Source organism: Bipolaris maydis (genome assembly GCF_028858645.1).
Source record: "Bipolaris maydis strain C4 unplaced genomic scaffold PSV08scaffold_6, whole genome shotgun sequence".
Taxonomy (NCBI): domain Eukaryota; kingdom Fungi; phylum Ascomycota; class Dothideomycetes; order Pleosporales; family Pleosporaceae; genus Bipolaris; species Bipolaris maydis.
The window spans coordinates 1,478,792-1,503,404 of NW_027093862.1; the positions used below are offsets into that span (position 1 = coordinate 1,478,792).

General features: G+C 49.2%; 8 protein-coding genes across 8 annotated transcripts; 4 read left to right on the forward strand and 4 right to left on the reverse strand.

The window, feature by feature from the left end:
* Positions 1–437: 437 nt before the first annotated feature.
* On the reverse strand, positions 438–1,091 carry PSV08DRAFT_351170 (uncharacterized protein; the record flags this gene model as incomplete). Its single annotated transcript, XM_014226177.1, has 1 exon — positions 438–1,091. One exon carries the CDS (start codon positions 1,089–1,091, stop codon positions 438–440), a length of 654 nt encoding a protein of 217 aa, XP_014081652.1.
* Positions 1,092–1,679: 588 nt separating this feature from the next.
* PSV08DRAFT_409535 (Mysoin-binding motif of peroxisomes-domain-containing protein) lies at positions 1,680–5,026 on the forward strand (the record flags this gene model as incomplete). The annotated part of the gene is made up of 5 exons (XM_066093830.1): positions 1,680–1,905; positions 2,257–2,643; positions 2,700–2,932; positions 2,988–3,463; positions 3,523–5,026. The coding sequence occupies 5 exons, from the start codon at positions 1,680–1,682 to the stop codon at positions 4,649–4,651; spliced, it is 2,451 nt and encodes an 816-aa protein (XP_065949245.1). The 3' UTR covers positions 4,652–5,026.
* Positions 5,027–5,445: 419 nt separating this feature from the next.
* Positions 5,446–5,995, reverse strand: PSV08DRAFT_389844 (uncharacterized protein; the record flags this gene model as incomplete). The annotated part of the gene is made up of 1 exon (XM_014226179.2): positions 5,446–5,995. One exon carries the CDS (start codon positions 5,993–5,995, stop codon positions 5,471–5,473), a length of 525 nt encoding a protein of 174 aa, XP_014081654.2. The 3' UTR covers positions 5,446–5,470.
* Positions 5,996–8,979: 2,984 nt separating this feature from the next.
* PSV08DRAFT_401621 (uncharacterized protein) lies at positions 8,980–10,181 on the forward strand. The gene has a single exon (XM_014226180.1). It carries the CDS (start codon positions 9,041–9,043, stop codon positions 10,094–10,096), a length of 1,056 nt encoding a protein of 351 aa, XP_014081655.1. The 5' UTR covers positions 8,980–9,040; the 3' UTR covers positions 10,097–10,181.
* A 601-nt stretch (positions 10,182–10,782) lies between these two features.
* On the reverse strand, positions 10,783–12,371 carry PSV08DRAFT_409537 (uncharacterized protein; the record flags this gene model as incomplete). The annotated part of the gene is made up of 4 exons (XM_014226181.1): positions 10,783–11,285; positions 11,339–12,014; positions 12,064–12,199; positions 12,252–12,371. The coding sequence occupies 4 exons, from the start codon at positions 12,369–12,371 to the stop codon at positions 10,832–10,834; spliced, it is 1,386 nt and encodes a 461-aa protein (XP_014081656.1). The 3' UTR covers positions 10,783–10,831.
* A 3,835-nt stretch (positions 12,372–16,206) lies between these two features.
* PSV08DRAFT_389849 (uncharacterized protein) lies at positions 16,207–18,369 on the forward strand (the record flags this gene model as incomplete). Its single annotated transcript, XM_014226182.2, has 1 exon — positions 16,207–18,369. The coding sequence occupies one exon, from the start codon at positions 16,207–16,209 to the stop codon at positions 18,367–18,369; it is 2,163 nt and encodes a 720-aa protein (XP_014081657.2).
* Positions 18,370–19,811: 1,442 nt separating this feature from the next.
* Positions 19,812–21,779, forward strand: PSV08DRAFT_178981 (purine and uridine phosphorylase; the record flags this gene model as incomplete). The annotated part of the gene is made up of 1 exon (XM_066091885.1): positions 19,812–21,779. One exon carries the CDS (start codon positions 19,812–19,814, stop codon positions 21,777–21,779), a length of 1,968 nt encoding a protein of 655 aa, XP_065949246.1.
* A 400-nt stretch (positions 21,780–22,179) lies between these two features.
* Positions 22,180–24,035, reverse strand: PSV08DRAFT_201880 (major facilitator superfamily domain-containing protein). The gene is made up of 4 exons (XM_014226184.1): positions 23,912–24,035; positions 23,752–23,848; positions 22,392–23,686; positions 22,180–22,346 (listed from the first exon to the last, which is right to left on the reverse strand). Exons 1-3 carry the CDS (start codon positions 23,978–23,980, stop codon positions 22,395–22,397), a joined length of 1,458 nt encoding a protein of 485 aa, XP_014081659.1. The 5' UTR covers positions 23,981–24,035; the 3' UTR covers positions 22,180–22,346; positions 22,392–22,394.
* Between the last annotated feature and the right edge of the window lie 578 nt (positions 24,036–24,613).

Genomic DNA, 24,613 nt, shown 5'->3' on the forward strand with positions numbered 1-24,613 from the left:
TGCCGTCTTGGTCCGTGCATGGACCCTTGACAGTAGGGATGACTTCACAGCACTCCATTTCAACACTTCAACAATCTCAACACTGTGCAGCGCAACCGTACATGATTAATGACAGACTTTCTATTTCTGTAGATATTATCTAGCAAGATTGATATGAGAATTTTATTGTTTCTACATGCATACGACCTCTATTACCCAGTTACAACTTCAAGCACCGTCGTAAAGAAAGCCATAATCGTCAAGATACCTTGTGCAATTAGCCTTTGTCAATACCACAGAATACATGTACCTACTGGTGCATATGTAAGGGTAACAGATAGTTGTTGAGCCCCTTTGCTGTTCGGAGGTAAACTATAGCCTGCCGAAAATAAATATGATGAACCCTGGGCGACGTGACGTTGCCAATGCTCATGAATGCTTCAGCGGCCTTTGTGAAGTTAGCGTTGAGGCAGCTCAGTGAAGAGAAGGATCCTTGCCGTCAAAAGCAAATGCCCAGTCAGTTCTCCTTTTTCTCTTGCTGCATCCACGGCAGATTGGAGGTAGTCAGTCGCTGGTACCAGCAATGCGCGTGCCTCGACATAATCTGCACTGTTTATACGCTCGTGAGTCTCGACTAGAGGCTGCGTTGTAAATTGGTCTGGATGGGGGCTGCTTTCTTCGTTGCGGGGAAGCTCACTTTCCGCTCGAGCGATGCTTGCCAGTGCTTTTTGCGCTCGTAACAGCCAATGCCGACCGATCACCGTGACTGTCAGCCAAGGGACAAGAAACCATGGGTTTAGCTTACAAGCCAAAATCTCGGGGTCTTGAGGATATAACGCAAGCAGGGTCAGCAATTGCCGTAAACACCAGTCCGCTATGTCCGAGACAGGGCCGTTGTCCGCATCCGCGAGTGCTACCCGCTGGACGACAGTGACCAAGGGCATCTGCCAATATCTGCGAGATTGTTCGGGAGCTGTATCAGAAATCTCAAACGAGTTGGTGATGTTTCGGATGGCCGGCAGTTGATGTCGCCAGGAATTAGGCTCAGTGTCAAGGTTTGCATTCACTAGCTCGACTGTGGCCGTGAGTATGTGGAGCATTTGGCTGTCCATAACGACGACTCGGTAGAAGGTGGGTTTGTCACCAAGAAGAAATGTTCAGTAATATCATACACAACACAGGAGAGTAGATTTGTAAGGAAACAAATTGCTCAAAGAAACTTGGAACTAATATATGTTGCACATGGAGAATAAGCCGACTCAGAGGAAGCATATTCCACACTTGGGTTGGCCACATTGTGCAGAGATTGTGCTAGCAAAACCGGTGTTCAGCCTGCAGAAGTGGACATGTTGCCGGGGCTCATTGCTGTCGCCTGGTGGAAATAGTGGGATGGCGATGTGTCAGCCACATGGACGGTAGGGGATAAGGCGGGTTGTCCGGAATCTCCAGGAATGAGATCGAGGGTTATGATGCAACATGTGTCTTGTCACAGGTGCTTGACCAAGGTGAGACTTGACGGGTGTAGTTCAACCATGGTGGTAAAAGGTGGCAAGCATGGTTTGTAAGCGTGGACACTGACCTGGCAAGGTGGGTGGCAGCGTAGTCTAGGGACAGGCCAGCACACCACAACTCAGTACCTGCATACAGCATGCAGCCCTATCTTATCGATTGTGCTATCGATTGAGCACAGGCGAGCTTGCATGCATGCGCGTCATTTGGCACGCAACCACGACTGTACGCAGCGAGGACATGCGCCAGCCGACCAAGAGGAAAAGAAAGCGTTTATCTACTCCCCGGGAATGCAAGTCGCGTACGTGCGGGGCCGGACAATGGTGCTCATCGGGGGTGGATCGCAGGCCATCCGCAAGGGACGCGTGGTCGCAGCGCCGGTAGGGCCGGCAAGCGGCATTAAGGGTGAAATGAGGCGTAGGAAGGTGAATTATTGTTTTGCATCCAAAACGAGAAGCCTGTGTGGCCTCAACGCTTACTCGAGTCGGGGACAGAGGAGGGCCTAGGGGGGCCAGGCAGTGTGCGGCGCAGGGTAACGCGCGCCTAGACAGCCGCATGAAATGGCCTGTAGACCAGGGTGTCACATGAAAAGCACGGCGGAGACGGCTAGAGGGAAACGAAACCGCCCCGTGAACGGTCGAGCGGGCTGTCAGCCGGTTAGTCGCCAATCACAGGGGGGCCGTCTCCGCAGGCTGCTTCATTTCCGTCGACCGAATGGTAGAGCCAGTGTAAGAAAAGTGTGGCTGTGGATGTGTGGATGTGTGTGAGTGCGTGTGTGTGTGTGTGTGTGCGCGCGGACTACTCCAGCTGCCACTCTCCTTTCTACCTGCTCCCTTTTCTTGTCCGCACCCGTCCCCCAATGTCCCCCCTGCCACCAGACGGACAAAGTGACAGCTGCCACGATTGGATCCCACGCACCAGACCACGCGCCCTTGCCAGCGCCCTCGCCTGCGCCCGCGCCCGCACCCGCACCAGCCGTCCCAGCTATATCCATATCACCTGCCCACCCCGGGCTAGAGCCACCACAACACCACCACCACCAGCTCACGCGCCGCCCCAAAGACCACCCGACGTCCATTCCCCCATCATGCCGTAGCGCTGCCACAATGGAGAACATTATACCTGACGACTCGCCCCTCGCCCACCTGCTCCAAGGTGCGCCTCCCCTCCCCCCACAGCAACCGCCACCATGATGATGATGGTTATGACAGCGATGCATCCCCAGCCACTAACCGCCGCACTAGGCCAAGGCAAAGCCGGCCAAGAAGACGACGACACCCTACGCCCTCCAACCCTGCGACACTCCGATACCGACGTCGACTTCCAGGGCTTTGCGCCCCGAGGTCCCTCTACCCTGCAATCGAGAATAAGAGACCGCCTCCCACAGCCGTTGCGCATACATGCCCGCCATGGCTCCATTTCCCGCATTCACTTGGCCTGTTCGGTGTGTCCATCTGCCCTGGCGCTTTGTGAGTCAAGACGTACTGACCCAACTGCAGAAGGCTGTCAATTCGCGATTGGGGCGTGCAGACAATGAGCGCTTCCTCGAACACTTCCGCTACCTCATAGTCGCCTCGCAGCTTCTTGGCGAGAAGGACGGCCTGCGCGCATCATCGATGCCCGCCTTTGCGGCTGGCGGACGCTCCGGCTCGCACGAATTCAAAGTCGCCACGATAAGCCCTACCGGCGCCGCTCTGACGGGCACAACGGCATTTGCCTTGGTATGGCTAGTCCACTGGTCTCGCCGCCAGCCGACGTTCAGCTTGAGTAGGTCGGCATTTGTGGTTCTGGTCTTCGCGGCCGCTGCATCCGCCGTCTATGGCTACATGCGACGTCAATGGCTCCGGTATCTGAGACAGGAGGCGGTCGATGGCGCAGCCGCCTTGGTCGCCAACCTACAAGCCTTTGAAGCCTCTACGTCGTCTGCGCTTGCTTTGATCCAAGAGGTAGAGCTTGTATCTCGTGGCTACAGACTGTATGTACTTGACATTTTTCAACCGGTGTTCCCTATCCCCGCTCACTGATCCCTTCCAGAAGCAGTCCGCTACCCCCCATCTCGCGCATCGAGGAAAAGGGCCAGGCCCGCCGTTGCCAGCGTCTTCGTCGCAATCTTCGCGCAGCATACGCCGACATTGTACCCTTCCTCTCCGAGCAGTGTGGAGTTTTGAAGCCACTGATCCAGGAAGATGACTTGGAAAAGTACTTTGACGTTTACGAGATCAGCAATCCGGACCTGCAAGAGGCGGCTCTCAGCTACACTCCGTCCGAGTTCGAAGACGCCGAAAGCCTGAAAGCACTTCGCACCCTCCAATATCGCCTGTCAATTCTTCGCCGCGTGTATCTGTGCTCTCTCCTTGCCATGGAGGCTGATGGTGGCACGCTGGATTTCCCACGATGGTCAACCGTAGTCGACTCTATCCTAAACACTGCCCGTCCTATCGGCCAATGGAGCGAAAAGTTCAACCGCGTACTATCGGAAGAAGAGCAGTTTGTTTTGCCATCGCCGGCCAAGGCAGCGCCCACGCCCGGGCGGGAGAAGATCCGAAACTCTGTGCGTAAATTGTCAGGACTTTCGAGCGGAATCCGGGGTTTGCAGGCAAAGATGCAGGTATTGCGGGAAGAAACGAACAAGAGCTTGGAAGATATGGAAGATGTCAGTGATATTGGTCATTCTCTTATGGCGCAGTACGAATCCATTGGAGCCGATCTTAAGAGTTTAGTGCAGGCTTGGGAAGCAGGAAAGAATGCGCTTGCGTTGAACATTGATCGACAGGAGCGCCGAATCTCACAAGCATCAAGCAGTGGTCTGCGCTCACCAGTTCCAAGCCTAGGTGGACTGACTGCTGTTGACGAAGGAAGTCCGTCTGACGCTCTACGCGCTCTTAACGGCGAAACCCTGAGTCCTCAGGAGAGCGCCCCGCCCAGTGACCAAGGAAGTAACTCTGACGACGAAGTATTCGAAGCCATTGCAATTCCCAAGACACGCGTTACCATGTCGAGAGAGGAACGGATGCAAAAGATCCATGATGACCGCATTCGCCAAGCTACGCTTCGTGAGCAACGAGACGCAAACACCAGCATGCTGAGAGAACTGGAGTCCGTGATCAACCTGCGACCGCATCGTGCATCTGCACCTCCTGGAGGCCGAATCACTAGCCTCTGAGGCTACTCACCCCTTTTCCTATGTGTATATTTCCATAACTCATGACAGCTCGCTCGATACCGCATCAGTTATTCTTTTTCCCTTATTTCCTTGTTTCCATATCCTTTGTTTCCACCACAGACATGCATCTGGACCCTGTTTAGCTTTTGAATCTCTCGGGCATTTATCGCGATACCATTTGCCACGGCAGCAGTCGCAGCCGCAAGTCGCTTTGTGTTTTTTTTTCTTGGTTTTTCTCATATCAGTGGGCGTTTAAGGGGGCCATCATGTATGTGCCAATGCATCAATCAGATCTTGAGGTCGGAAAAAAGAAGAAGATACTACTAGAATAGTAAGACGTATTGTGAAAGAATCGATGTTCTGATGTTTTGAAGTGCGAACCACCTTGTTACTAGTAAAAGAAACTTTTGTCATTCGCTCCGGTGAGAATGAAATAGCGCAATTCCAAAAATGTTCACATGCCGACGACACTCGGAAAACAACTAAAAGCGTATGAACCCCACCCCCCCCCCCCCCTTTCCTTGTTTTCTCTTCCTCCTGCCCAAACACACCCAATACCCCCGATCCTACCCCCAAAAAACCCCCCCTCTTCTCGCGCTTCCTTCCCCGACCACACCGGAAATTTCACTCTCCTACTCCCTCTCCCTCCGCATTACCCCCCATGCACCCTCCTAACATGCACCCTCAACCCATCCGACCGCGCATAAACCCTCTCACACCCCTCACTCGCACACTTGTACTTCTGCTTGCCCCTCGCCGGTCCCGTGCACGCTTGCGTTTTTAAATGGCGGGTTAGATTGCCCAGGGCGTGGGCGCCGGTTAGGATTGTGCCGCAGTGGTAGGGGCAGGGTATTGTGGTGGAGGTGGAGGAGGGGAGAGGGGGTTGTTGGGGTGGGTGGTAGATGGCGATTGAGTTGGTGGAGGAGGGTCTGGGAGAATGGTTAGTATGTGGTGGTGTGGGGGTGTGGGGGTGTGTGCATACTCGTAGTAGTAGGGGAGACGGGTTTGTGGTGATGGAGAGTTTGCTGTAGGGGTGTGTTGAAATCTGAGGGTTGTATAGGTGGTACTGGGAAAGGCAGTGCTGTGGGGCGTATTCTGTTTCGGTATGGGCTGCTGGAAGCTGTTGGTGGGTATGTAGGTTTCGTGACTGGGAGTTGCGCATGCGCATGTTTGTGAGTGCCAAGATTGGGTTTCTCTTGTGAGTTCGGAGACGGTGGCCATTTGTAATGGACTTTCTGCCGAACTCGATACAGCTGGAGGTTGGTCAAACGGGTTGTTTTGGTTTCTTGAATTCTCTGGTGACCAAGGAGGCATGTGGCTGTGTGTGGATTGATTATACGCCATTAAAGATTGCTGGTTTCTTCTGGTCTCGTATGTGTTCATTGATACTATACGATGAAATTCTGTTTACCTATTATAAGGCCAAAGCGACATGCAGAGAGAGCAGTGATAAACCAGTTTGCCACTCCAATCGGAGCAGCAAATCATAGCAGAAAGCACCAAGAGCCGGAGATACAAGAAAGAGGCCTGCAAGTGCTCAATAGCAGTAATACGCCACTAGACGTGGCCCAATTACAATACTAACTACGCATTCTCAAGCCATGATCAAGGCGCCCTAGCCGACAAAGAAAATACATCTCCGTATGTGTCTAATTAGCCAACCACAATATATACATACCGATCAGATCGACTGTCAGCATGTGGTGTTACGCCTCTTACACATCTACACCAACATAAACAGTTAGTGATCATCCAGAGAACTATGCGAACGAAAACTTAATTTCAGGTGGCCTCCTGTCTCTCTTCATCTCGAAGCGCAAGGAACCGCACGGCAGTTCGTTCAGACTGGGATGGTCCTCCTCGCCGAATTCATCGGGGCTGCCCAATCAATGAAAAAGATCGGTAAAGCCTTGATGTGGCGCGGTGCAGGGGACTGGGTTATTGGTCTTCCAGTATTGGGTTTTCGTAATCACCAGTACACTAACACGAGATGCGTGGGTAGGCAGTACAGAAACGGGAAGCTTTTGCGATTAGGATCTTTAGCAAAAAAACCCATGAGAGCTGTTATTACAAATGAAAGATTGGCTTTCGTGCCGTGTATATATGTATGTTTTCGGGGATTGTGGTGATGTATGGTATGTATCTCTATGCATGCTTACCAATATCCTTGCACTTTGAGTCTATTTCGCATTGCAATGATAAAACTGTTCCATGTACACCACTGTTTTCTCCCTTCTTGTTCAAGTCAACTTGGTGTTCTCTTGACCATCTTCCGCAATCTATACACATCAGTGTTGTTATTGTAGCATCTCCGTCCGCAACAGAACCTGTGTCGATCATCCCTTAGACTACCCATCAAAACGGGAGATGTAGTCGATACACAATCGGCCTTACGGGCCGGCATTGCTAGACCAAACACTCTGTTTCTCTACACTTCGGCGACCATACCTCTGCACGCTCCCTGCACCTCTAATAATCTGCAGCAAGCAAATCATCGAATCTGACGCTACGTCAGCATCCCTGCCTTCCTTGGTCAAGGGCTCTCCTATTCGGGTTACACGAAGCGCCTAGATTTTGAGACTAGCGTCGGTTTACAAGACAGGAGTCCGAAGAAGAAAGTTGGGCGGGACGGCTCGTTAGCGCATCAGACCGGGTACGAGATGGGTTTTTTTTCTCAGTCAAAGCCTAGTAGGGACAGTGGCTACCTTTTTTTTGGCCGGCCCGATTACGTTTGCTCATGCGCCGCGGTAACCTATGATAGATGATGCTTGCATGTGACAATGGCGATGCGGAGCGAGGATGTGAAGAGATTGTCACACCGATTGGTTTAGTAAGTAAACCGGGTTTGCGTCTTATACTCGCTGCGATTCCCCGTGCCCTATGTCGCGCTGGTTGTTTGTAGAAAGACAGTCTCCCACATACAATCACAGAATAATTTCTGCTAGGAGAACTTTTGTATTGGAAAATTGAGGGCGTGGCGTTAGATTGCAAGTATCGTCTAAGCGACTATTCGTGGTGAAAGAGTTATAGTTGTGAGAACGCCAACTGAAATAAAAGATAAACCTGCTGCGATTGAAGACTAGCGACTAAATTAAATGATAGATCCTGACATGAAAAGGGTCAGTCGCTTAATTGAGGACTTGCCGTTTCGATTATATCGTAGTGCGACAGACGCATATTATCTCAACTCTTGAGTTTACATATTCCAGGACTTTCTAGAAATGAACATTGCATACGATGCCACCTGTTTTTTTGGTGTTGAGGACATTTACAACACGCGATTTCTGGTTGCAAAATGCCAAGACGAGAAGAAAAAAGCTATCGGCTTTCTCCACCGAATGTTCCGTCGCACTCGATCAGATTTTGTGCCAAGATGATCCAACGGGTTTCAAATGGGTAAAATTCTTGTTCTTGCTTCAGTGCAAAACGTATACCCCCTAAGGTCAAAGTCGGCATTTTCTCCAGCTTGTGATGTGCTTTTAAGCGAAGACTAAAACTAGCTATCTACGTGAAGAAAATTTGATTCATTTTCTTCTCGCAAGTGAGAATGACACTGGGAACGGGGGATAAAAGAATACAAAGACAAATTAGAAACGCTTGATAAGAATATACACTACTATATAGCAAGTGGTGAAGCAAGGAGATGTGCTCGCTTAACCCCGATTGTATGTACGACCGGAGAATTTTTGCGGCTAACCTATGATTAGGACGCCCCGCGTCTTAACAGCAGGTCTGACGTCGGCCGAGCATTTTTTCCTCGATGGATATAGATCCATAACTTGCAGTAAGTATATCCGTGGTGATAAGTAATGCCGTAGATGACGAATTGGAAGGTGGACCTCTCAGCCGATCTCGAATGACGAAATGTCAACGGCAGCTAACCGAGGGCTGCATAGGCATTGTTCCTTGTTGCGGGTTGCCACGTTGCGCCAGCAGATCGAAAATCGTTTCAGGACAGGGGCGCGATACGTTGACGTCTTCACTGCGAGCCATGTCCGAGATTTTTGCAGTTTTATTACCGCAGATGTAAACCTTTTTCGGACCTACTGGGACGGGGTTAACGGTGATAGTTGAGCATACCCCACTTCGAGGCTCAAAAACGTGGTAAAAGTGGGTCCGGTGCCAACGGCGTAGATCGGCGAAAGGGCAAAACACCGGGATATCCATATGGACATACCTCATACCCCAGACCGTCTTTTGATGTATTACAAATGTCCAGGAAATTTTCTAGAAGGCTGAAGGAAACGAGGGTATAAAACTCGAGCCCGTGTAGCTTGTGTAGTCACCAATTCAGCCAACAAATCTCATCTCATCTCACCAAACTTCAACACCATTTCTCAATCTCCTTCTTGTGCAATTCCATTTTCAGTACCAAAGCAAACAAGAAAGATGTCCTCATCATCAGACTTCCAGGGCTGGGTAGCTCACGACCCCTCTGCCGCCGACGGCAATATGAAATGGGGCGACTACGCCCCCAAGAACTTCGAGTCCACAGACATTGAGATGGAAATCAGTCACTGCGGTGTCTGCGGTTCTGACATCCATACCCTCCGCTCCGGCTGGGGCCCCTCAGACTACCCTCTCGTCGTTGGTCACGAGATCATTGGCAAGGTCACTCGTGTCGGAGATGCCGTCAAGGACCTCAAGGTCGGCGACCGCGTCGGTGTTGGTGCGCAGTCTGACTGCTGTGAGAGCTGCAGGCCTTGCAAAGCCAAGCAAGAGTCCAACTGCAACAACTTTGTCATGACCTACAACGCAAAGTACAAGACTGGCGACAAGGCTCAGGGAGGTTACGCAAAGAAATGGCGTGGACCGGCTTCTTTCGCTATTCCTATTCCGGAGGGTCTTCCTTCTGAGTACGCTGCTCCTCTCATGTGTGGTGGTGTAACCGTCTACAACCCCCTCGTCACCTACGGTGCCGGCCCAGGAAAGCGCGTCGGTGTTGTTGGTATCGGCGGTCTCGGTCACTTCGCTCTTCTTTTCGCCAAGGCCCTTGGCTGCGACGAAGTCGTTGCCATCTCGCGCTCTTCTTCCAAGAAGGCTGATGCGTTGGAACTCGGTGCTGATAGGTTCATCGCTACCGGCGAGGACCCCGAATGGATGAACAAGAACGCCGGTGGCCTCGACATCATCATCTCCACCATCTCTGGCGGTTTCCCGCTCGACCAGTACCTCAACCTACTTGACGTGAACGGTACTTTTGTCCAGCTCGGCGCTCCCGACGACCCACTTCCCAGCTTCTCCCCCATGGGCTTGATCTTCAAGAACTTGAAGATTGCTGGTTCTCTCATTGGCACCAGGCAGCACATTGCTGACATGTTGGAGCTGGCAAAGAAGACGAACCTCAAGGCCTGGGTCCAGGTCAGGCCCATGTCTGAGGCTAACGATGTTATTGTCGATTTCGAGAAGGGCCTGCCTCGGTACCGATACGTGCTCAAGAACTAGGTTCTTGCTACGACAAGTTGTACCGACCATGACGATACCCTGTATTTGTAGTTTAGATGATATCAAATGAATAGAACTTTTAATCACGATTGGGCTGCATTCGAATGTCACAAAGCAAATCTGTTCACAATAAGCATTTTAATCGATGAAGTGTGTTGGTATAGCTAATTCTATCGGGGACTATCGTACGGCAGTTCATTGGAGTTGCTATCAAATTTACGTATTCAGAAAATCATGCTAACCATTTCTCGAAAGACACCTTTAGGGTCGAGATCAGACTTAGGAATTGGTCAGAAGGTTGTTGTATGTTCCGGCAATAGCAGAACTGTGGCGACTCCTGAAATGCGACATTATGAGTAGGCAGGGTATTTACAAAAGAGTGATATGATTTAGTTGATTGTAAGTGAGAAAAAATACATGTTTTAAATTAGTTGTCTTTAGGCGTTGCTGGGATGCAGGGTTTAGCCCAGTCAACTCTTCGTTTAGCGTGTAGCATTGGCGTACACTATTTTGTTGTCCGAATCAGGGAACGCGGGGTTCAATGTGCTAGCTCTCTAGTTGTCATGGGTATAGTATCGTTGCTTAACCAATGCACCCTTTTTGCGGGGTCCCTACATTCCTACACCGGGACTATCCATACATAGTTACCTTATGAGAATATTGATTCCGGGAATTTGGAATTCTTACTAAGAATATTTCGTTTCATATTAACAGAGGCATAATAAAACTACGAAATTATACACTTGAGATGCTTGTGCGACTACTTTGGTTCGCTGGCTTTTGCTGGCCAAACCGACCCATTTCCATTCCCACAAGCGACTGCTCATCGCTATCAGTATGTCGTACTTCATAAGTGGTTGTATATGTGATGACATCCTGACCGCCTCCTTTCCTCGAACCGAACGACTTCCCTCCCTTACTTCCTAAAGCGATGTCCTCTTTCTTCATTCCAAAACTTTGATTTCCGTTTCCGTAGTACGCTGCTCGGTCGGTGGCTCTGGTTGTACCCAAGATTTTGGGAAATAATCGTACGAGTATAACGCGTAATGTTGGTAGATTAGCGCACATGATACCGATATTGAGCTCGAGATTTGACCAAGTGATGACGTCGACCTGATCCCATGTTGGGTTACTGGAAGCGGCAAAAGTCACGAGAGATCGTAGACGAAGAACGGAAATGACGGTGACGCTAGAGAAAAGATCAGTACTTGAGCTCCCTCACCGGGCACGAGCTAAACTTACAATGTGCCTACGCAGAACATGATAGCTACGCCGAGTTTCTTGCGCCAGGATAACTGTAGCTGAAAGACTTCCCACAAGGGTACAGCAAGCATCCAAATATCCGTGACGATGCTGATAATGGCGTTGGACCATGCGAGGGCGTTGATGTTGATGCATTGACCTTGGTGTTCTCCGTCCCATTTCCACCAGTTGTATGATATCGGTCGGCATTGGAAAATCGACGCGGTGACGAATGCGATGGAGTAGAGGCAGGTGAAGATGATAGTTGCCCAAATGATTTTCTTAACGCTTTGTTTCGGGAATATCCGTAAAAAGAAGAAAAGGAGCATGAGCTTCAGTAAAGCGATGTGGAAAAAGTAGAGCACTTCCAGGCCAAAAAGATATTTGGCAAACTCGGTGATTTGGTCAGGGTCGACTGTCCAAACGTCTCTTCCGAGTCCGTTGGGCACGACAGCCCGGTCAATGATGACAACAGACGGTGCCCCTGAAACCAGAGCGGCGACAACGCACCAGTCATCATATGCAAATCCACCACCAGAAAAGAATCCCCGATAGAAGAGTCTAGTTAGACCGAAGGCAGCAGTCAAGACCGCAATAACAATGTTGGATACGCGGACACTCTCGCCTCTATAACGTATCGGAGCGTGACATACTGTCATGGTCGCATTTTTAGTCACTAGATTTCAAATGAGCGGTACTCGTAGACACGATGAAGAAACACTCACTCAGCCCTTGCCTCAGCGTACATGTTTTATGCACACAAATCTCGACTTGGTGCTGTAATTTCATATTTTGGCATATGCAAGTTGCATTGTTCAATGCACATGATGACTTGGAGACAGCGGTGACTAGACACTCTTGCTAGATGGTTGCATCAGTAGACGTTCCCGAGATCATCGACGATGGGACATACCGCGCAGTCAGGAAGCTGTTCCACTGCTAATACCAAAGCCGAGTCATTGGGAACCAAACCCTGGGCAAGTGCCAGCTGCATCCATACTAGCAAAGAGAGCAGGAGTTGCAGGGACTTCATTCTTTCTTTCTTTCGTCCGTACGCGGCTCGAGACTGGACAAACGAACCAAGAAAGCGGATGTGTTCTAAAACAAGTCCTGACTCTGGTGTTGCATGGGGGAACGGAGAATATTTAGTATCATGCGAGGAACCAGCCCAAGCCACTACTCTCCAGGGGGCCAACTCTTTCGAGAAAGTTAGAAGAAAAACGAACGACTATAGGAACTTGGCGCCATGGGAGGGAAGACGGTAACTATAGCGTAGTGGGAGGCGGGGTCTGAGCGACTCTAGTGTCTTTCACCAAGCGACATTCTTCATCGCAATCAGAGTTCCGTTGCCGTAGAGGTCATCCCTGCTCCACGCATGGCAGGACCTGCACTAGATCACATAGGCATGGAACACAACCAATGATGGGATTAAACTAGGATGAACGAAGCTGCCCCAGACGTGGTGAAGTGGATCTCTCTGCAAGCCCTGCAGGACATTCGCGGTCGGCAACGGAGATCATACTTTTCGCGAACAGTGGGCTCACAAGAGTGAAGGGGTTCGCCTAACATGCAGGAAGAGGTCGAGATACGGAAAGGAGACAGACCCCGGACTTGTGCCGCTGAGCCTCACCGGGCACCTTTGCCGAGCGAAATCCTTCCAAGTCCAGCCTTACTTGGCGTCTTCCCATGCTTGAAATTCTTGGAGAGCGCTGAGACGCGGTAGGCTATCGTGAACCCATAGCAAAGCCGGAGAGTGCCCCGAAGATAGTGCCTGGTTCCGCGCCCAAGCGGCGGAAGAAGCGACTGGGCATGCAGCTCCACTAGATAATGCAAGCGTTCAGGTTGAGGTCATCCGCACCCGCCCGTGGGCATGTCCACCATGAATAGTTCTCTCGGCAAAAAGGGCTCTGGTAGGCTTTAGCTTCTCGTGCCACATGGCAATCGGCACTTTCTTTTTGCAAATCGTGTTCGCAACGGTGGCGATCATCTTACATACGTACGTCCACCAGGGCCGCACCCCAAATTCTCGACGCCACCCGCTGCTCCGCTCTTCCTTGCAGATACAAGCATAAGCATCCCGTAATTTGGCACACGTCAAGGGCAATCATATGCAAAACCCCTGGGGTATGTGTGAAACAAGGGGATTTACAGAGCCAACCGGTCTATTCCTGGGAAGGCTGAGTGTCAGTGTAGTGTCTCCATGAGGGAGAAAAGTGCCGGGCGCCTTCTACATGACACACGCCACCCCTCCAATATCCTTTTCTAGTTTGTTCTTTCAGCTCTGTTGGCTTTGACCTAGTGACGATAGGCTGCACACATATTGGCATCTTCTAGCCAGGTTACCGTTTGGGTGTCAATGGTAAACGGGTCCAGACCTAGGAGGCATCTCTCCGAGCCTAGGACGCCACACCCGAAAATTCTCTACCACTCACGTCCATTCATGACATAGTCCACGTGTTAGGGGTTCTATTTCCCCGAATTTTTATCCGATGAATCTCATTGCTTGAAAGTATCAAATTCTGCAAACCACTTATCTTATAGCAAGAGGCAAAACAACCCCTGGTTGATAGGGCAGTCTTATATGCCTTACTTGACACATCGTTGAAACGGGGTCACGCGACGGGGTGAGATAAGATTTCCAGGACGCATGCCCCTTTCCTACGGGTTGCATGCGTCGTGTCCGACCACAGTGGCGACTGTGACGCAATCGTTCCAGTCTTTTTAAGGTTGATTGTCGGCCCAAAATCGCGACCTAACGTCGCGACTCGCAAGCACAAGCATCACATCCCCGCGTTCATCACTCGTATTCCTACGATCTCTATGCAGGGTTTTTGCATGCAACTAATCCACACATACATACATGTGAATGTAAAACAGTGTATACCTATACGCACATCCAATCCTGTCGATATAAGTCAGCATGTGGGCACAGCCACGACGGCTGAAGCTCTTCACCGGAACGAGGCACCTCGGAGAAACATCGGCCATTCTCTAAGACCGACGATACATTTGCACACCTTTGGAAACTAGGCATTTGAATAACAACGCAAGGCAATCTCCACATTCTGGTTCCTGTCTATGGGCACTCCATAGCTACTCCATTTACCCCAAGCGCTTGTCTGTCGAGTTGCGTCCACTACCCACATTCCGAAGCTGCCTCTACCTTGGGTTGATACGCTATCTACAACTAGCTCAGCCTTTAGTGCTATGCTTTGGTAGTAATGGAAAGTTCCGCACCTAAGCTGGGAAGCAGTGACATATCCTTGCGGCTTTGCCGGACTACATTCGGGTCTTGTTTAGGCGATCACTCTGCAAATCGTTCGAAACGGTGGATAATCGGCGCTGCGCATCAGTACTAACCAACACACGTGCCAGTGGTCGGCGATCATCAAGGTGCGAGCTACGGGAAGGAATGGATTGCTTGTTAGCACATCCTTAAGGGTCCTATCACCATACAGTGCGTCTTTGTATCGACATCGTACATCCACTCATTGGCTGTATTTTGCTGAACATACAGAACTGTGTTGTCATTGGTGCGTTTTCCGATAATAGCGTTCGACATTTTTGGGTGTATGCCTATGCGACAGCATCTCGGTAAAAGGAAAAGGTGTTCGATGCACGGCTTCTGGTCCATTCTTGAAGATGTTTCCTTGTGCTAGCGAGAGAGGAAATCGCGATACAAATATGTCTATCACGGATGCTTCCAATACTCCGCGCGAGATTATTGCCACCCCCATATTCACTCCCTGGATTCTTCTTTCTCCTGATATCAGTTCCAAACCACATCTTGTGATCGAGGCGCATCCTCGTCATCAACATCTCTGATACCGATCTGCATCTATCGCCCGATTGTGGCCAACCGAGATGTTTCCACACATCATGCAAACTCTATTGCGGCGTCCCCCCCTGCCACATACGAAACAGAGGTTGTATCTTGAAGATCTCGATCATCAGCTGCGCATGCATAGCCGACGGAGTTTCCATCCACGTTGAAATCTGATAACGTGATGGTTTTTTGTCTTATTTGCATTCTTGATTTCCTATTCCCGTACGGTCAAGTTTTCAACTAAAACCGAAACAGACGTCTCCACATCTCATCGACTCATGGGCTAAGAAAACCATAGGGTTTGTCTAGGGTACGCTCAGTCGAGCGGGAATAACTCGTTCGCCATACTCCACATAGTCAATTACATGCCCTCTCAGGACGCTCTCAAACTCTCAGGCAATGTCGAAATGGTCATGAAAAGCAGCGTAGATCTTTACACATAATGGCCGAACTCTTTTCAAAGTAGTTGTCGGGGCCAATTCTTCTTTATCAGATACCAATGCGATGAAGTTGCATGACTATAACACGGAGGTAAATATTCAATTTACCTTCACACAGTTTGTTCTCCTAGCATTGAGAGTAAATCTAATCATTCAGAATCTCACGAATAGAAAAATGCTTATCTTTTTAAGTATGAAGACCAGAGAGAGAAACTAGAGGACTTCGAATCCACGAAATCTGGTAGTGAAGTGATAGATGTTCAGTACTGAGACTGGGCATAGACTTTTGTGCACAGTACCACGTGAAAATGCGTTACGTCATCACTATCGATAACACTAGCGCCGTTTGGACATTTTTCGAAAGTGAGAACTTGGGAACAGGCACAACCGTCATCCCCTGAAATGCGACGAGATTGAGTTATTGCTTTCTTCTTTTTGCCCACTCGCGACTGTACCGGCTGATGCTCGGTCTCTGTCGACTACGATGCCCACCCCATCCCGCTCCGTACTTCCAGACGCGCTATCTTCGAACGCTCCCTCGCGAAATACCAACATATATTCCACAATGGAATCCGACGATACAAAAAAACATAGGGCTACCTATGGCATTGAATGGACATACCACCGTCCCAGAGACAGCCCTTGGCGATAATACTCGGACTGCAGAGCCCAAGAAGCTCGCAAATGTACAACACTCATTGATCTCTATGGAAGGTGGCCATTTCAGGAATCTATATGCGCTCAAAAGGCTTCACATTATACTACAGTCGGTCAGTGCTACCGAATGCCGTGATAACAGTCTTCGCGCGCCCTTGTGGCGAGCATACATGCTATCAAAAGCAATCTATCCTCGAGTTTTGACGCGTCTATCGAAGAGAGCCTGGGACCTACTATGGACGACTCAGTCTGTTGATTCGCCTGATAATCGAAATCGAAAGGCACACTTAAAACAGCTTCTCTGCGACATGGAGAGGGTGGGACAGACCATGACTGGTGGGCAGAGGGCCGAATACCTCGAGAGAGCATTTCTTAGTGGCAGGGAGGATTACGCTATCAACGCATGGGAGCAGGACCATATTTCAGACCCTGAGATTGCAATACATGGACATAGGCCGGAGCATTTGGAAATTGGAGCTAAGCTACACGCTCTCTTTGGGAATGTAGATCGTAGCCGGTGCATTATGGACGAGCTCTTCCGTCTATATCCTGATTGGAACATCTCCGTTATGATGGTTGTATTTCGCGCTCACACAAGCTCGGATCTTCAAGAACACCATCACGTTGCGAAGCAAATCTACGCCAGGATGAGAGAGCAAAAAGGCGACGCTTGCACAATTGAAGACTACGACGCTTGGCTTGTGGGCTTTCTAGAGGCACGCAGTCTCACCGACGCAAAGCAAGTGTTCCGAGACATGGTTAAGGGTGGCTACTTACTTGTCAGCGGAGCTACTGGTCGAGCCGAATCAGTCTTGAGGAGACTGCATTTGCTGTATCATCTTGGCACTGACATTTCCAAGATGACTAGTATTGCTCTCGATGCCATCTCAGTTCTCCCACCTGTCTATCACGGCCATATATTTGGCGATTGGATGAAGTCCGCTGTTGTAGAAAAGGCACCAGAAGCAGCTGCTCAAATCCTGGATGTAATGCTGAAGAGAGGATATCAACCAGAAACGTTCCATTTCAACATGCTACTTAAAGCCTTGATACGCACAAAAGATACCCCCAATATCCTCAAGGCTGAGAACATCGGGTGGCGCATGATCGATAAAGCGTGCAAAGCCCGTGAGAGACATGCATCGGATCCACAGAGCATCGGCAAGAGTTTTATCGACCACGACAAAGTTGCAGGTACTGTACAAGACGTTCCTGCGGCCAATGTTACTACGTTTGCCTTGATCATGCAACATCATGCTAAGAGCTTGCAATGGGAACATGTTGAGTATCTGACCCGTCAGCTCAAAGAGACAACTGTTGAGCCGAATGCCACTATCATGAATGTCATCATGGACAACAAGTGTCGCCAGGGTGCTTACAGTGAGGCTTGGATTGTCTACAAAGCCCTCACCAACCCAAAAGAAGGCAGTAAAGGCGTTTTCCCCAACGGTGCAAGCCTCCGTTGTCTTTGGAAAACGTTGCGCCTAGCACTTGGGGATCATGCAACTCGAAACGATCCTGCATTGCCCACGCCTCGCGAGCTATTGAAAGAGTCGATATACTGGCGAGCTCTAAGTCGCAGTCGCTACGACGCTGATCGATTCAGAATGGGCCTCGCAGGCGCTGACAAGGGAGCGATAACGTCCCTCATCATGCACTGTTTCGGCTACACTCAGGACCTTGCTGGCTCGCTCATTGCCCTGCATGTCCTTCGCCATCACTTTTCCATCTTTCCTACCAACAAAGCAGCCCAGATCTTGCAAAAACAAATGGCTTGGGTAGACATGGCGCGCGAGTCAGAATCTGTGCGTAGTCAATACTTCCACAGTCGCTCCAACAAGAAGAATATCGAGCGTGTTGTGAGAGTATACAATATTCTTTTGGAGCAGCGGTTGGCTAGGATGGATCTGAAAGAAGGAGAGTATGAGAAGTTGACGGAGGAAGAGATTGGAGACGTAGGATTGAACTTGTTGAGTGAGTATGTGAGAGTAATGCTCAAGAGGAATTATCCGCCTGAGATTGTGGAAGCTATGATTGATGCTGCGAGGCGTGCAGTGGGCGTGCCCGATCTACCTACTGGGGACATGGACGCTTTTGAGGTAGTCTGAACGGAAATGCTTTAATAAAAGTCCTAAGAGCATTTAAGAAGAGCAAGTTTATATCCTTTAATTATTTTCCATAAACTCTAGAAATACTACTCTCTATGTTTATATAAATATTATAGTTAACTAAATTAGCTCTAATCGCTTATTAACAATTCATTTTTAAGAAACGTTAAATTTTAGAATTTACTAGAACTAGTCATATTTATGAAATAGATTTACTCTAGTTAGTTATAGTATAGGTAGTACTACTATATTAACCTTATAACTTAAAATCTAATATATAATCTGTAGTATATCATTATTTAGCTTATCATGAGACGTTTAGGTTGAATTAGACACGGGTAGAGAGTAGCAAGAGTTAGCTTAGGGTAAACAGTCTGGATTCACGTAGACGAACAGCTACCGAGCTAAGGTAGTGTTCCTAATGCTAATATGTATCGTGATAAGTCAGAGATGACTAACGTATACCGGAATAGGTTAAGCTGGCCTAGGGTGGCCTGGAAGGGTTCAGAGGAGGCTAGGCTCTGACAAGTAGACTTATTTATAAAATTAGCTTCTGTTTTATTATAATAACTATATAATTTTTAATATTGTAAGGATTAGCGCCGTAGTAGGTTGGTATTTTTCCGGAGTCAGCCTAGCGTAAGCGCAATTCTCGCTGTTACAAGTAACAAGAAGGATTCTCTCCTTGACGCGGGATGACGAGGTTGAGGGCCAACCACGTCCACGTCAAAAGGTAATAGACATCGCGGGGCTCGTGGTCACGTGATAGGGTGCTCCCGCCAAGAGCCATGCTCCCGCCAAGGAAGGGAGCACGGGTGGCCTTGGGAGAATTGTGCTCCCATTGCTCCCATGGTAACATGCTTCCGAGGGAGAATAGGGAGCACCAGGACAGAAGCAATGAGGATATAAGGATGGATGGATTTCATTATTACTCTCGTTGTGGTCAACTCAAATTGTACTTTCTTACTAGTATCTTTACTTAACAAGATTGTTACCTGTTAGTCTATAGCAATATAGATTAAGTTGTCTAACCTTTTGTTACCTTCCTATCCAAGCATACCACTCCACTGTCTCGCTAGACAAACTTCACGGAACACTAGCGTAAAAGCTCACCGGCCATAGTGTGGGACCCGGCAAGAGAAGTATAGATCCAAACCCCGTGTAACACTCGCGTGCAAACCGGACATTGCGAAAGCCCCACTAAGTCCACAAGAGGCTACAGGCTGTAGTGCTGGCCACAAGGCTGAAGCTGAGCAACAGCAACTGTTGATACCTCTGTTCCTGCTGTCCGATGATGATCAACTCTCTTCCCACATACATCGACTGCTAAAAGGCTTCTTTCCCCTACGCACCCGTCCAGAATGTCACCTCAATTATGCCGCGAAGACTACACCGTGGGATGGGTGTGCGCCATCCCGGTCGAGCTGGCTGCGGCGCGAGAGATGCTCGACGAAGAACACGCAGCCCTCGAACAAGACCTCCATGATGAGAATATATACTACCTTGGCTCAGTGGTCGGACACAACGTCGTTATCGTGTGTCTGCCAAACGGACGTATTGGGAATAATTCTGCGGCTGCTGTAGCGACGCAAATGAAGGCTGCCTTTAAAGGTATACGCTTTAGTCTCATGGTAGGCATTGGCGGAGGTGTGCCAAGCGCAGAAGCAGATATTCGCCTAGGGGACGTAGTAGTGAGTAAACCAGATAAAACGTTCGGCGGCGTTGTACAGTACGACTCTGGGAAGGCTGCTCTGAGTGGGTTTAAGAGGACAGGGTCGCTCAACTCACCACCACAAATCCTGCTTGCTGCACTAACCAGCGTGCAAGCAAACAAGATCCTGGGACGAAGCAAGATGGCTGAGTACACCGCTAAGCTTGCACCCAAGTTTCAACGCGATAAGGCTGGGGCTGATATTCTCTTCAAAGCGACGTACGATCACGAAGGTGGGCCTACGTGCGACAAGTGTAAGAAAGAGAGACAAGAGGTGCGGAAGGTGCGTAAAAGCGATGATGAGGTAGCAATACACTATGGGACGATCGCATCAGGTAACCAGGTCATAAAGAATGCAGCGGAAAGAGACTTAGTTAGCGCACAGCTTGGCGGCGTGCTTTGCTTTGAGATGGAAGCGGCAGGCCTAGTAAACAGCTTCCAGTGTCTAGTAATCCGGGGGATCTCTGACTATGCTGACTCGCATAAGAACGATCAGTGGCAGGCATGTGCGGCGGCAACGGCGGCGGCATATGGGAAAGAAGTGCTATCAGTCATTCCGCCAGCGAACGTAGCAAGAGCGTGTACAGTGGAAGAGACAGTTCAAGACACAAGTAAACGGTTTTGCGTCACTGCCTTGTCTCGTAAGACAAAGCAAATCGATTTATTCTTATGTGGACCAGATGGACGTGTTCATAATCTATGGTGGTTGGAGGACAGTGGTTGGTCGAATCCGGGACTGCTCAAGGGTGATTTTGCTCCCGGTGCCAAAATAACAGCAGTGGCAAAGGCTGCAGAAAAGTTGGATATCTTTGCTTGCGACATCCATGGCAAACTCCTTAATAAGCGGTGGTATGTCCCAGAAATGATCAGTCCTTTCTTACAGTGGACCAGGTGGTCATACTGGGAAACGGTATGGGAGGGATTTCTTGGAGGTGCCGAAGTAGCCGTAATCTCACGTGGCGAAGACGTTCTGGATTTGTTTTCTTATTCAGAAGATGGGCATATCAACACACTGCAATGGATAAAAGGAAAAGGATGGTCAAAGGACACTTATGGGAGACCGCTCCCCAGGGATACTCACGGTTTTCCAGTTGGAGCACACATAACAGTCATTGCGAGAACTTCACAAAACATGGATCTTTTTATTTCTGACGCAGATGGCAACGTCAAAACGCTGGGATGGAACGATGGCAATGTCTGGACTGACTGGCAGTTAATCGGTCGGCAATTTTCGAACAAGACCGAAATATCAGCTATCGTTCCAAATGTGGATACTATTGAAATATTTGCTCGCAAGCCGAATGGGCAAGCATACACCACCAACTGGACAGTAAGCTCAGGTTGGAAGCGCGTCTGGAATCAGATACCGCTTCACGCAGATATCAGGGCTGAATCTAAAGTCACTGTCATCAAGCTCTCGCCTGAGACTCTCCATCTTTTCGTCCATGGTTCTGATGGCTCCGTACATACGTGCTGGCGTTCTGGATTACTAGCCGAATGGTGCACCTCGCGACCAGTAGGAACGCAGAAATTTTTCGGATCGGTAGATGTAACAGCTGTGACTCGAACGGGTTCTAGAGCTGTCGATTTGTTCGTATCTAACAATCAGGGTTCGGGGGTTACGCTCTGGTGGACCAGAGGGAGCAAGTCGAATTGGCAGGAATGGCGCGCTCTCCAACTACCACCCGTTTTTAATTAATAATTTGTTTTTTGAAAATGTATTTAATCTCCCAATACATCGTTCCTTTGTTGTGAAAGGCTCGGGAATGGCGACACCTATCCAGAATTGGCCTCGCCCTACCGTATAGATTGAAGTAGCCATTGGATGTTGGGAAGAGAGATCATGACAGTGAAGCGGAAGACTGAAGAGATGACAGCGCAAACGACGACTTTTGTGGCTTTTCTGCAGAACATAGCTGCAATAATTCTGGCTGCAACTAAGGAAGTACAAGACATATGTAATTCCCCTTCTGCCCTTACTAATTAACTTGATTTCTTTGGTGACGACCAAAAAGACCATACTCCCTGTTTTAACGTGCCGTCATCTATTGTGATGCCGAGAACTTGATGTTCCCCATTGTCTTGTTTTACCGTCTTGTAGCTTGAGAAAGTGACTCTTGTTTCGTTGGATACTATAATAATGTACTCTCTGTAACTTCATCTCAAAGCCACGAATAGGTCTTGAGGCTGCTGACAGACAAGTAGTTGCTCACAATGCCTAAGCTGGTTCATCAATAGAGAACACCAGAAAGCGTAAACAATCAACCTACTGTTTTTAGACATGAAAAAGGTTAGGTAAGCGATGACTTACGATCTATAGACTTACTAGGAAACGATCCCTAAGCCGCTCCCCAAAAATGTAGAACAAGATTGGAGCAGGTGCAAGGAGTAAGCTCACGAATCCAAATGTACTGATTCCCCAACCATAGCCCAGTTTCTCGAACAGCGCGGGTGCAAGGATTGGAACAATGCCACCGACTACACTACGGAAAACAGTACCAGCTGCTATCGCGCTTGCAGCATACTTCTCAAAGCTGTCAATGAAGTAGTTTTGTGTGCTGTTGAGAATCATAACTTGTCCGATGCCGTAAAAGAATGTTGCGGCGATGGAGACGAGCCAGTGTCTATGTTTCTCGACTGCCCAAGCGAACCAGAAGAGAGACATTGGGATAAAGACGGACCCAATATTTGCCAGCGGCAGGCGAAATTCAGGACGAGCTTTCTCATGGTTTTTGGCCGTGAGTGACTTGTACACAGTGTCGATGCGTGGGACGAGAAACCATACTGCAAACAAGAAGCCACATCCTGGTCCCAGGTAAAGCAGCCCAACTTGCTCAGTCGAAAACCCATAGTCATCTTCGTAGATGGGCTGCATATTCGTGTAGATGCTGTATGTAGTACCGAATATGAGAGCTTGATATACCGCCATGACAGCAACAATGGGTTGCGCAAAAATCTTCGGAGGGCGCTTCAGAGCCTGCGCAATCTTTTCGTATAACGGTCGCGCATCCTCGCCTTCATAGGAGTACCTTGTGTCATCCCATTCAGCTGTTTGTGCCTCGAACTGGGCCTTCTTGCTACTGAGAATCACTGGTGCGTATGTTTCGCGGAGGAAAAAGTACCCAGCGAGCGTGTTGATGAAGCACACAATAGTCATGATCCAGAAGACCCATCTCCAGCCAAGTCGTTGAACAATCAGCCCTCCGAACAGGGGTCCGAGGGTGGGACCTAGAAGTGGACCAAGGAGATACCAGCCAAATACGCCAGCTCTTTCGTTGGGCAAAAACATGTCGCTTATGGTGCCGCCACCATTTGCAATGCCTACGCTACCGAAGAAACCGGTAATGCTCCGTACCGTGATCAGGAAGGCGATGTTGGGCGCAAGTGCGGTTGGAATCTGGAGGAGTGTGAAGACAGAGAAACATGTGAGATAGATTTTCCTGCGGCCAAACGTCTCGGATAGAGGTGCAAGAATCAAGGGCCCGATGCCTAGCATAACCACGAAGCCGGTCGTCGTCCCGATGATAGCGGTTGTGGAGCAGTTGAGGTCTTTGGCAATTTGCGCAATACCGGGTGTAAACATGGATGAGACGAGGGGGCTGAGGACTGGATGTATTTGTTAGCAAAAAAAAGGGGGATATACAAGAGGAGGGTAGCTGGAGATGTGTTACTTGACATGAGGGCTATGACAGCCACATTTGCCATTTTCCGGCCTTTTGTCCATTCTCGAGGGTTTTCCTCGTTGGGTAAGTCCTCGATACGCAGATGCTGTCGCAAATCAGTAAATCTTCCAGGTTTTTGTGTTGGAAAACGCATGCGAAGATGACATACTGTGCAAGGCTGTCCCTCTTCACTGTACCTCTGCTGCAATAGCGGTGCGCGCTCATTTTGTGTAGGCATAATAGTCACAGTATACGGTGGTGTATGTTAACGGACGTGAAGCGCGACTGTGGTTGAGAGCAAGCATCGCGAGCTTCTGAGATCTGGCAGCCACATCCGCAAGGCTGACGAGAAAGTAGGCGTCATTGTGGCTAAAGCAACCATGCTGTTTAGCCGCGTTGGGTCGTGTTTGTGGATATCTCATCTTTGGAGCGTCATCGATATCTGCTGGGGGAGATCGGGCGATGCGCGATCGACAAGGTTCGTTCGGCCAATCATGTCGGCTCGCTTTCACACCATGTATCTATCCTACCACAAACTTCGTGCTTCAGTAGTCGTCACACAAATATTAAGGGCACAGATTAGGGGGGCCTGTATGTCTGGTAGTACTCAATTAGGCTGTGTTGTTTCTATATGTTTATCGTGATGAAATGTGTGTAGTGACTTGGGCGGCTGTGCTTTTGATATATCAAGAATACTGGACATCACTTTCACCGCCTTCTTTGGAGATGAGCCTGATGAGCGTCTTTGGTTTTATTCAAAATATTGCTACCCAATAGGCTCGAATGCAAACTATAAAATCGGGATCTTTACGAGATAAGGCGACACTTCCATCCATACGTTACCAGCCTTGCTTAACTGCTGTTCTTAGAT

What these genes read in the sequence shown, in the direction of transcription:
- PSV08DRAFT_401621 (XM_014226180.1), top strand. Translation starts at nt 9,041, where the DNA reads ATGTCCTCATCATCAGACTTCCAGGGCTGGGTAGCTCACGACCCCTCT.
- PSV08DRAFT_201880 (XM_014226184.1), bottom strand. Translation starts at nt 23,980, where the DNA reads ATGCCTACACAAAATGAGCGCGCACCGCTATTGCAGCAGAGGTACAGT. An exon ending in AAGAGGGACAGCCTTGCACA is followed by an intron (nt 23,849 to 23,911) that starts GTATGTCATCTT and finishes GATTTGCGACAG; the next exon opens with CATCTGCGTATCGAGGACTT. An exon ending in TGTCATAGCCCTCATGTCAA is followed by an intron (nt 23,687 to 23,751) that starts GTAACACATCTC and finishes AAATACATCCAG; the next exon opens with TCCTCAGCCCCCTCGTCTCA.